Source organism: Heptranchias perlo, chromosome 13, assembly GCF_035084215.1.
Source record: "Heptranchias perlo isolate sHepPer1 chromosome 13, sHepPer1.hap1, whole genome shotgun sequence".
Classification (NCBI taxonomy): domain Eukaryota; kingdom Metazoa; phylum Chordata; class Chondrichthyes; order Hexanchiformes; family Hexanchidae; genus Heptranchias; species Heptranchias perlo.
The window spans coordinates 45,205,095-45,217,759 of record NC_090337.1 but is presented as its reverse complement, the minus strand read 5'-3'; the positions used below and the strand labels follow the sequence as shown (position 1 = coordinate 45,217,759).

The 12,665-nt window shown below is 40.9% G+C and overlaps 1 protein-coding gene across 2 annotated transcripts in view; it reads right to left on the bottom strand.

The window, feature by feature from the left end:
• The window catches only part of dock10 (dedicator of cytokinesis 10), a 262,430-nt gene extending 251,869 nt beyond the window's left edge, over positions 1–10,561 (bottom strand). The window contains exon 1 of one of the 2 annotated variants that reach the window (XM_067995400.1): positions 10,328–10,561. In XM_067995400.1, coding sequence (XP_067851501.1) covers positions 10,328–10,435 — 108 coding nt within the window. In that variant the 5' untranslated portion in view covers positions 10,436–10,561. The remainder of the gene's footprint in view (positions 1–10,327) is intronic. The other variant, XM_067995403.1, reaches the window with a different exon arrangement.
• Between the last annotated feature and the right edge of the window lie 2,104 nt (positions 10,562–12,665).

Here is a 12,665-nt window from a genome sequence, read left to right as displayed (position 1 = left end):
CACACAAAGTTACTGTGTAGTATCGTTGTTATATAATATACACACGTACAAAAGGCGATCTCCCATTGCATTGTACAGGGTAAGTCAGAATGCGATAGGACAAAAGTTAGGGCAGTTGATAACAGGTGTCAGCCTTAGCTCAGTGTTGGCACTCTTGCCTCTGAGACAGAAGGTTGTGGGTTTAAGTCCCACTTCAGAGACTTGAGTATATAATCTAAGCTGACACTCGGTGCAATACTGCACTGTCGGAGGTGTCACCCTTCAGGTGAGAAGTTAAATCGAGGCCCCATCTGTTAGGGTTCCTATTTTGGGGGCATTCAGCCCTAGGTGACCCTTTCAATCATTCAGCTTTGCAATCCTAATCGGGTATAATAAGGCTTTATTGCAACAGTAGCAGAATCAATAACACACACAATATTTAAGCAACAATTGACAGAATCAAGGTGGATATTACCTGGTCCAAGTCTCTGGACAGCAGCACAGCATGGTCTTGTTTGAATCTACTGCTGTGTTCTGTTCTTGTTGGGCCATTCATTTATATCCTACCCTATGGCTCTAACGAGGTTAAGGCTCCCTGACTTCATCTGCCATTTAACGTGCTCTTGCATCAGCCGAAACGTGTCACACACAGGCTGATTGCCTTTGCTCTGTCTAGCAGTTAATGATGTTAAGGCTTCCTGAGGTCATGTGCCAGTTAAAGAGATTATTTTACACATCTGCCCTCCCAGGTGGATTTAAAAGATCGTATTCAAAGAAGAGCAGGGGAGTTCTCCCTGGTGTCCCGGCCAATATTTATCCCTCAACCAACATCACTAAAACAGATTATGCTGTGCGCAAATTGGCTGCCGCGTTCTCAACAGAAATTACACTTCAACAGTACTTCAGTGGCATTAAAGTACTTTGGGATGTCCTGAGGTTATAAGATTCGCTATATAAATACAAGTTCTTTCTCCCTTTGTAAGGGAAAGTGATAATTACAGACTAATTGTGTAGATGCTCTGTTCAATCTGAACTGTTAACTGAGAGAAAACCATACAATTGCAATCATTTCAAAACTAATAATATCGCATTTGCGTGTTGAATAAAAAGGTATTTGTAAACTTCATGTACGTTTAAGAATTGTAAAGTTACAGTAAATATTTTGAAAATAGGAGGTCGCCAACCAGCTTGCATTTGCTCCAGTCAGTGAAAAGGAATTGTTGAATTCTAACACATAGGGTTGTCAGAGAATAGAAAAGTTCTAGTTCAATTTACTTTGAACCTTTGGCTCAGATTATGGGACCAGCCCAAGAAATAAATGGTCATTTCATTTATTTTTCACAGGGTGCCATTTGGCTTACAGGTTCGGCTGGCAATAGCATGAGTTGTTTGTTTAATGCTGTCAGAAAATACAAATTTAGGCTCTGGGTTGTTTTGGAATTATACCAGTGTCAAGCACCAGGAACTCAAGAGTCAAAATCTGGTGGTATTAATTTAAAGAGAGACAAAAAAACCCAAAAAACTTTATTGCCTCAAATTCACTGAAAGTTTTAAGAGTAAATAGTAGTCAAAGTTAAGAGATGAATTTGGGAGGACGAGGGCTGGGAATCAATCACAGAATAAAAATGATACAAATTGGGTGCAAAAGATTTGCCTAGAATAATTTTTTTTACACTACAATATATCAGATGATGATTAAACATCGCAGGAAGTGTGTGCTTCATGCAATTTCATGCACGCACACATGCACGCAGAGTTCTCAGTCAGCTTATTCACTAGCCACAGTGCTCATATAGATACTAATTATTGCCAAATTTTTGATGTGTGATGATATTCATACAAGAGGATAAATATGCGTGCTGTCATTTCATGCAAGTTTGAGAAGGACCCTGTAATTGGTTACTGAGAAATTCGATGTCCAACTTAAAACTTAACTTATGAATCACAAAGCCATCTTTTAACACTCCATGTGGAAGTGTGTTGGTAAACCAATCTATGGCACTGCACACTAAGAATTTTATATTTTTTGTATTTAGAAATTTGGGGATCTGACATTAAGGTAGTATAATTGCAACTTCTCCCTGAAAATAAATTTTTATTGCATCCATCATACTTAACCCAAAAGTATCTTGAACAATCTTATAGTCAAGAGAGATTATGTAACTGTTTTTTTTTATTCGTTCACGGGATGTGGGCGTCGCTGGCAAGGCCGGCATTTATTGCCCATCCCTAATTGCCCTTGAGAAGGTGGTGGTGAGCCGCAACTGATGTTACATTACGTTTAAAACTTTTGCGTTTCATTCTGGCAAATACATTGATATATAGAAGTTACAAATCAGGTGTACAAATGTAGAACCACAGATATAATACTGTTTATTTTAACTAATATTCATCATCTCTACTTCACCAAAGGCAAAAGATTCATAAGTGCAACTCTGCAAGCTGACTAACAGAGGTTAACAAACAGGAAATATGATATAAGCCACTTCCTGTCAGTTCAGACATGCAGCATGCCATAGCACTAATCAGATGGGTGTTGCATAGATGCTCTGAATTTCAGTGTCTATCCAACATGAATCTGTTTGAACTCTTGTACCTTCAATCTGTTTTCATGAATATAATGCAGAACCTCACACATTTTTGTAAAGTTATTTATTGTTCTCACGTATTTCTTCCTCTTCATCCTCTCCTGAATATAATTTGATGGCACCAGCTGCCTTGAAGTACCACAGCCATGTGTAACACTTGGTAGCATGGGTCAGCAGACTATTCAACCATAGGATTCATTATAGCCAAGTCCAATCAGTCCTCACCAGCAGCCCACACTGAAGATGCTGGCTAGTAATCTGGAGCAGGAACCATCAAGACTTGGAAACAAATGTGCAAGACGGCAGACCTGAAGAAAATTGCCAAGATGAGCTGTCCAACAATTCCCTATTCCAAGTATAGCACAAAGTGTTTTCACTCAAACTGTTATAAATGGGAATGGTACCAAAGGGAATGGTAGCATCGTGGTTATGTGACTGGACTCATCGTGGTTATGTTACTGGATTAGTAATCTAGAGGCCTAGACTAATAATCCATCATGGCAGTTTGAGAATTTGAACTCAGTTTAATAAAAATCTGAAAATAAAAAGCTGGTATCAGTAAAAGTGACCATGAAGTTATCAGATTGTTGTCAAAACTCAACTGGTTCAATGATGTCCTTTAGGGAAGGAAATCTGCCGTCCTTACCTGATCTGGTCTATATGTGACTTCAGTCCCACACCAACTATGAACTACCCTCTGATGTGGCCTAGCAAACTACTCAGTTGTATGAAACTGCTATTAGTAGAAGACGGCCTACCACCACCACTTCTCAGGGCAACAAGGGATGGGAAATGAATGCCAACCTTGCCAGCGATGCCCACTTCCCAAGCATTAATAAAAAATTGCAGCCCACGCAAAGCCTTTAGAAAACCTGACACTCTTTCATTGCTTACTAAGCATCACCTTACTACACCAACAGGACACATATTCAAACTGAAACTCAGAACCTGAACTCTTATCACATCGACATCTTAAAAAGGACTCCATTCTTTCAACACAACCATACGGAGGTGTGCAGCAGGAATCAACCAGCAGACCTAAGGAAGTGGAAGAAAGCAGCACCTCACAACACCCTCCATCACTCACACCACCAGTCGCAAGCAACAGCATAGCTACATCCACCCCGGGGAATTAGTTAGTGAGCTTGGGGAGATAATGCTGGATGGGTCACAATCCATGTATAAAGAGATAAAGAGGTCCAGGTGGGAGTGGAGAAGCAAAAAGTGTTGGGCACAGCTGCTTAGCCTGGAGTTCTGGACTTCATGAAGTCTACAAGATTATGCACACCAACCACTCAAACACCTTCAAAAATCTGGCTACAAATGTAGAGGAGCCCACAGCCACATCCAAGCAATCATACAGAAAGATTTCATTGCACTGATGTCGATCAAGAAGCACATGGTAATTTCATGAGCATATGCAATGGAATCCACAATGGCAGAGGTGCTCAGCATAATCGGAGTATCTTTTATTAATGTTCAGACTGTTACTACAATTGACAGTAGGCTTTCTTGTTTGGCTTCAACATGTTGGAGGAGCAGATTGAAAGTCTGAATGCATGGCTCATTGATCTTGTTGCTGCGCAGTGGACATGCTGACAGAGAGTAAGCACAGATGAGGCTGTTATCTATCAAGGTGACACCATCCAGCTGCTTAAATAGTAACATATGTGCCAGAAAGTGGACAGACTTAACCAGCTACTGCAGCAGTGGACATGGCAAAATGAGTTGCAGGACCATCATTGGAACTAGCACAAGGAGACACGGAGCTACCTCAATCCCAAGCAATTCCCATCAAGTCCCAGCAACCATCCATCACTTTATTCCATTCACTGGGGGGGCCATTAGAAGATGTCACTGTATTAGGGCAAAAATCATTAAACCACAGACACTTCGCACAAAACAGGGTAATAAGCTGAGTGTGCTTTATTTGAACTTAATTCAGGACATTCTTTTCTGATGGTACAGAATAAGGAAGCAGCGCAGCAAAGGATGGACATTGATGGGAGTTTAGATAGTGCAGAGAGCAATGCTGCGAATGGTGTTTTTGGGCCATTTGGTGGTCTACATGTGCAGGATTGTTCCCCAAGAGGGAATAAAGTGATGGATGGTTGCTGGGACTCGATGGGAATTGCTTGGGATTGAGGTAGCTCTGTATCTCCTTGTGCTAGTTCCAATGATGGTCCTGCAACTCCTTCTGCCATGTCCACAGGCATTTAGCTGAATGCCTCTTCTATGAAAAGCTGGTACAAGTCCTCCTTGATGTGCAGATGTTTCTGCAGAGATATGCTCTGCCCTTCATTACTGCGTGGCCATCTTCCCCCTATACGGTCAGGCTGCTTTGAATTACAAACTGGTGCAGCAAGCAATGATGATCTTGATGAATCTAGTAGGATACTATAAGGTGCCCCATGATCTATTGAGGCACAACTTCAAAATTACAGGAGAATGCTCTATATGGATTCTGATAACTGGATAGGCCTTAATTTATCTGCACACTGCTTCTCTTAATGGCTGGCACAAGCGTATCATTAACCAGGGCTGAAAAGAAAGTGTTGGCTCTGCAAGGAATCATCCTTGCAGTCTGTCCATATAATGCCAGAATGCTGGGCATTAAAAGGCAGCAAGGTTATCATCGATTGGAAAGGGTCATTTTAAAATTGCACTATGATTTTTTTAAAGTAGCAATTTTTTTCTGCAACATACATGAGAAATGCTTTGAATGCCCATATCATGCAATGGAACAGCAAAAAGTGAAAAAACAATTTGCTGGCAATAAGTTTGCTGGCCTTTCATGACGATGTTCATTGGATGAGCTCAGTCCTGTGTGGGAAAACATATAAATCTTTGGCTGCACCAATTTGGATGCTTAACAAAGCTCTTGCACATCCTGTCTAAGAGATAGCACTTCAGAAGATTACCAGGTCAAAGCTTGTTTGCGCAACGTGGGTAGAGCCGACGAGTTCTTTAAGCCTAGACCTCATAACTGTGGAACTCCTTACCTTTCTTTCAGTTTTTTCCTCCTGCTATAATCTTCAGGCCTCACACAACTGTACATTTTTTTCATTTCATCTCATGCATAGCCAGACCTTAGCAAGGCATAAATTTACAAAGCAACTTCCATTCTATTAATTTCTCCCTCTCACAATGTCTTCAAAAACTTCCAATCCTATTCATGAGTGCCATCAAGTACATTCGCACCAATCTTCTCCTGGAAATGTTCCTTCACTCACATCTTTGCATACATTCAAGCCAAAGTAATCATCCTATCTAATGTACCTGCATGATGCATGTACATATCATTGCATCCAGCAGGCTGTATGCTGACCCCCGGATATAACTGTAGATCAACATAATTGCAATCACTCACTTCTACCTGTAGAAGACAGCTCTTTACAAAAGAGAAAGAACATGCACATAAGGGTGATTTCCCATCCTTCATGCACAAACCCTGAGAGTTCTGCAAATTCTGTGGAAACGAGATCTTGGAGGTCCCTGGAAATGGGTGAAAGAGTAATATGGCCCCAGCACAGAGTTTGCACTAAATACTTTTATCTGCTCTTTTTCTTATAGTATTCTTGTATTCATTTGCTGACAACAAACCATATCCAACTGTCCAATGTGTTCTGTCCTAACTCAAGTCTCACATGAGTTTCTTGAGCCACTCACTATGGAAAAGTAGCTGAGGTGGGTTCCTGTTGCCTTCCTCACAGCTTGTAACTTCAGAGTACCTTCTTCTAGATGGGCTATAGCCAAAACTAAAGGGTCCCACCTATCTTTTACGATGGAGGGGTAGGGAAATTGGACATGAATTTAAATTTGAGGTTAGGATCAGATCAGCCATGATCTTATTAAATGGCGGAGCAGGCTCGAGGGGCCGATTGGCCTACTCCTGCTCCTATTTCTTATGTTCTTATGAAACACCCACACCCATTGGATGCAAGTGCTTCCACTGAATATCAATTCAGCATTCAAAGACGGTACTCCAGTCTCCATTCATCGGGGCTGCCTGGAGTGGCGCCCAAACCCAACCCTTCTGACTAAAGTTAGGAATTCCACCACTTAGTCAGTGATCACTCTGTCTGGAGGAGAGAACCCCACTGGATGTCAACCCAGTATTTAGAGACCATATTTTAGTCTCTACTTGCTGGAGCAACAAGCCATATACTGAAGCATTCTATCATGACACTGCTTCTGGTGGAAGGTTTTTGTGAAGGCTTCTCATAAGAACACCATTATATCATCTCTCCCTCTTCTTGTTCTCTAAGGTGTGCTAAAGGAATTGAACCAGGCAACAACAACACCTGGTCTGCTGGCACTTTACAACAAATACCGTCATTTACTCGACTCGTCTCAAGCACCAGCTCTAACACATCCACCCAGGATGATTTGGATAGCACTATAGAAGGGAGTCCACTGGGTGAAACACAGAGCACAAGTGAGTGAAACAACTGATAATGGAAGAGAAGCAAAAACATGCTGCCTTGCGAGCAGATTATCCCACACCTTGTGCATGTATGTGGACAATGCCAAGCAGCATGTTGCAGATAGCAGTTCACAGGCAGGAGTTCACCAGCTGATTGTGTGCACATTTTCAGATTTCCATGATGGTTTTGCAACATTGCAGTCCACCATGGAGCATGTAGCAATTCCCGGGATATCTGGAGCCCTCTCCCCATACTAAAGTTCCCAAGGCCAGTGAGCTATTTTCCTATGAGTGCTCAGAGTGCTGCCATAGAAGCCTGCAGTTCTAGGGTAAATCAGGCTATTTATTTCATCTTCAACTGGCTTGGAGATCAGCTAGAGAGAACCATGAGGCAGGGTTGCACTGATCTCACTGGTGCCATTGGTTGTGCTCTATTTCCAATTAATGGTCATGGTAAGGCAGGGCATAGAACCAGAGGTATAGTTGCAATGGATATTGATATGATATCATGTCTCAGTCCAGCAGCACATCTGACCACTGTCACCAACCACTTCCAATGACTGCATGTCAGAAAAAGCAAAGTGCCAAGCTACCCATTCAGTTGCAGCAAAGACAAATCCTGCAAGTGGTCCATCTCTGATTTGGCTGCCAGAAGACAAGGGCCTCCTCAATCCCAAGAGATGGTTATGAACACCCAGCAGCCACCTCAGGTAGTACCTAGACTAAGAATTAAATTAGGGGAAGCACTATAGGAGGAAATACAAGGCACTTGCATGCACAGCATGGTTTGACAAACATTTGGTTGCACAAGTTGTGTGCAGAGGCAAATGCTGCAAAGGTATGCAAACACATTTCATAAGGTGGCAGGAATACAAGATTCTCAAGTTGTCTGGACCACTTAAGACACTGTAGGTGTAATTCATTTTGTGGATCCATTGTGCAACCATTTCCACTTTGTAAACAGGACTGTTAATGAAGTAGGAACATGGCAAATTTAAGGTAGGATCTTCTGTATGATTCTAACAGCCAGGATCAGATTCTGTATGCAGCCTCATTTGGTTCCTCTTGCTCCTCTTAAGGGCCTCCTTACTACGCATGGGGTCTCTATGTTAATGTCTCTTTGTAGAGTGAAATCATACATCTACTCCCTGAAATCTTTGCTGACCTGTGTTGCAAGGAACCTCTAAATCTGTTTAAGCACTTGAAGATTGCTTCAATATGTGAATGAAGTGCTTCATGATGACTTTGGTGGATCCGTGCACCCCATATAATTGTGTTCAGCTGGTGTACTGGAATGTTGCAGAAGTGTTATGAGCCATGGCTCCAGAGGATCACCTGGATTTCCCAGGAGCCACCCTGATACTTGTCGGTGAGTCAAATATTGGTGGGACCACCTTGAAGTGAAGGCATCATGACAATTGTTTGGGAAGTGAGCCATGACCTGCATAATCCAGTAATTTGCATGATCCAGTGCCAATTCATTTAGGTAGTGGCACTGTGCAATAGAACACATGGGTACAATCAATCATCCCCGGACCTTCAGAAGACCTGCTATTCGCTAGAATTCCACAACCCTCTCATGTTGCTGTTGGTTATCTATGTGGAAGGAAATTAAATTGGTTGTTTGAGCATCACTTGCTTTATACATATTGTGGATTGATTAATGTGAGTGATGGCACCAGTGATATCTTAAGATTGTTTCAGAGATATAAATGTGAAGGGGTGTTGTGACCTTCACAGCCACTGGCAGTGCTGTACCTGGAGATGGCTCTGGCTGCATTAACTGACTAAATAATATCATTGGGACAGCAATAAAAAATTGAGATAAATGTCCCATGTATTTTGGGCAGAAGTTTCCTGCAGCCAAAAAATCTCCCACCAGAAATGCATGTGATGTATTAAGTAGGCAGAGATCCTGACATGGAATGAGCCAAGCCCAGCCAACAAGTTATCCTACCCAAGTTTGAAAAACTGTATAGTTGCCTAAAAACTTCAATGTATGCATTTGAAAGTATGGTGAAATCTGCAAGGTAGAATCTATTGTTTTTCTGTGTTATACTATGACCTGAGAAAACATATATATTTTTGTACTAAACAATATATATATTTTAATTATTTGCATAAAAATTAGCAATGGCATTGCTCTCCCAACCTTCTGCAATTATTTTGTTCCTTGGCTTCTGTTTATTGCTCTTGGGTTTAATACCGTTGCCTTCTTCTTCTTGGATGACGGGTGGCATAACAACAGATTACAGCCACAGACAACAGTAATAAGATGAGATATCTCACACAATTCAACAAATGTGGCCCGAGAGGCTACTGGGAGCAGATAAATTATACCGTGATATAAATGGACAAATCACAGAGTTTCCCTGTTTTGAGGTGTCATTTTGTAATTCTGCAAACAAGGGACAGATTGCTAGGCATTGATGCTAGATGGGAGGAGTGTGAAGCCTGGCTGCTTTCATTCTTGAGACTGCATTTCCTTTCCAGTGTTTCTATGTCATTTGGTAGCTTTGGAGATCAGAACTGGAGACACTATTGTAAGTGTAATTTCACCAGAGCTTGAAGGATTGCTAGTATCCCTATGGATCTATCTAAATGAACATTGTATTTGCTTTGGCATTTGCTGCTATTTAATGAAAGTCTATATATTTACAAAATATGGCTGAAAGCAGATTTCCAAGGAAGTCGTATAACTTTATTGTGGTGTAAAGGGGATTAATATACATAAATCCATCTGACATCTTTTTATCTTGGCTAAAATATAAAGCATAATCGAAGCAGTGAACATTTTTAAAAATAAAATTGATTGCGATTTTCTTCTTCGTCTTTTAATAAACTGCTCTTCACCAATAAACTTCAAATACTCTGGGAGCCAAAAAAATCAGCCCTACAAACCGTTTCCGAGAAAAGATGTCAAACTCATTTGCGAAGCAAAGGAGATGTTTCGGACCTTGTTATAGTTCAGTTGGCACCACTGACGGCTTACTCATAATCGAGGAGTTTCCCGTGGAAATCACTTGCTTGTCATTTAAGAGATAGCAATGAGTAATTGTAAGCATCTTGAAAATCCCGGGAAATAACGCACACGTTTGCAGCGACGGAATGGTCTTGCTTAACATAATACACAATAAGTACCTTTAAAATGCATTTTAAATCAAAGTTAACCTTTATAAAGATTGATCACTCCTGCCTAGTGCTTCGTGTTAATTTTTCGAGGCAGCCCTTTAAGTTAAATGTTACTTCAAGATCCCACGATGATACTGTCAGTCGTCTGCTGATTACACGTTCTGTTGTTCACGCAGCTTTTAAAAAAATATTTAATTCTTACCACAATCAGAGAGAGTCTTTTGACAGCCACCGAGGCGCTCTGTCGGATTTCTGCAGCTGACCCGGGTTTGAACAGACCTCTGGTGAAGCGGCGAGTTGACTCTCCCATTGTCGTTCCGAGCTCAGAGCGGATCCTTTCTGACAGATTGAAACCATGCGAAGTATGTGTGGCACACACAGTCTAGAACTGGCTGATCTCTTGTTTTTCAGCTCCATTAACCAGGAAGCGGAACTCAGCCACAAGTGACAGCAAGGGCATTTGCTCTTTTCTATAAATGTCAATCATTAGGGAGATCGTTTAAAATTTATATGAAGGAAATACCACTTCACCTATTTGCCACAGCAATTATGAAATTCATAACTCCCTGAGATATATGGCGACTGACTATTATTTCTTCCACTAACTTTCCTTCTGTGCAACTACGTTTGAGCAAATGTTCGGAGAAACAATTGTTACAACCTATTTCGATGTGGAGTTTTGCTTTTCTACAGTTAGTTCCACCATAATTGACTACGAATCAGCAAAGCCTGTAATTTGTCCACTTTATATAATTACACACGTACTTAAATATAGAAATGTAACGACTATTTTTGAAAAAGGTCATTCAATTTTATGCAACTTCTCAGTTCCACTTTTTTGAATTGTCAGCACCACCTGGCGATGGTTAGTTTTACAACTCGAAGTTGCCTGTCACCGAACGTTAAAATGACTAAAATGTGCAGCACCGGTCTTGTTCATGGATTTAAAGACATATCAAAAAAATATATGAAACATGTTGCCTTTTGCAGCTTTTCCATCTGATGGGTTAGATTTTTTAAGTTTCATCACTCTACAAGGGAAGCAAAATAAGTAAGTGGGCAATGGGGAGTTGGAGTTGCTATGCAGAAAGTTAGAGTCTGCCTCTGACCACACGCTGCAGGAAGCAGGTCAGTTTCCTTTATCACACTCGATTCTCCTCAGAATGTTGTGCTGGAGGCGCCCCCGCCCGCGCGCACACTGTTCACCGCAAGCACGGAGCGCGCGCCAATCCGCTGCGCCTGACGCCAAAGTGCATCTCAGAGGAATAACCTCGGTTCATCGTTCAGAAACAGCTGCTTCACCAAGCGATGAAGCATCTTGTGAGAGTTCATAATCTGGAGGTGTCACCTCTTTTTTTTCATGCTTTAAAACATGCCTAAAAATAGTCCAACGCCTGCTTCCAAGTTATAAAACATTGTGTATGCATATGTAGGTGTCCTGAAATATGATTTTACAATGTAAATTCATAGGCACAATCATTGAAATAATTGTACCTTTTCTCCACGGCTGTCTCAGAATTGGAACTACAAGGTACGCAAGTCGGGAAATTGCACGTTGCAACACACGTATATCCACATAAAATGCTTTCTTTTGCTATTTTAAGGAAGGTATAAACTTGTTTAAATTACATTTACTTCAAAATAGTGGAGAATGGAATTTGATACATTAGTATCATATGGTTTAATTTCCAGACTATAGAATTAGTTTTGTTTTTCACCATCATGAAGAACTATTTCACTCTGATTTCAACAGGTATACCTGTGAGGAACTGGTGGGCTGGCTGCATAATTCAAACAATTGAATTGTGTTGGTCTTGACACAAGTGTTTTATTCCCAAAAACTGTCGTTTCTTTCTATGTTTTCTACTTGCAGCACATGTTGACTTTTAAAAATCTACTCAGACAATTTCAATTAATTTTTGACTAATTTCAGCTGAAAGGTCGTGGAGTAATCCACAGAATGTCAGACGAGGAAAATTGAAACTGGTTTTTAAAAAAGTCTTTAAAAAGATTTTAAACAAACCAGGAACATGGGGCCAGATTTTGCTGGAGCGGGGCATCTCGCTGCGTTAGTTAGACCTGTTCGTGCATGTTTAGGTTTGAAAATGTTTTGCCCACAAAGTTGCTGGAAGTGCGAGCTGGTAACGGCGCAGTGAGGGAAACAGGACATCTGGGACCCTTGTAAACAATGGGATCAACAGTGTCTCTCCTGAAGCAATGAGATTTAAAGGACTGAGAAATAAACAGAGGACGGACTGAGAAGGAAAGTGAGTTCGAGTGGGTGAATTCAATGTCAAATCAAGCACAGAAAGAGAGGGTATAAAGATTGGATTAAGAAAGTGAAAAAAGAGACAGAGAAAAAAATGAGAAAAAAAATTTTAAATTAAAAATTTGACATTTTAAAAATCTACTATAACAATTCTGAGGGAATGAGACTCCACACTTATAATTGTTTATTTTCTGGGCAAGAGAGGTTGATTGGCAGTCATTAACAATTATCATGTTAAAAGGGTACTTAAACTGTTAATTACAGGACTTAA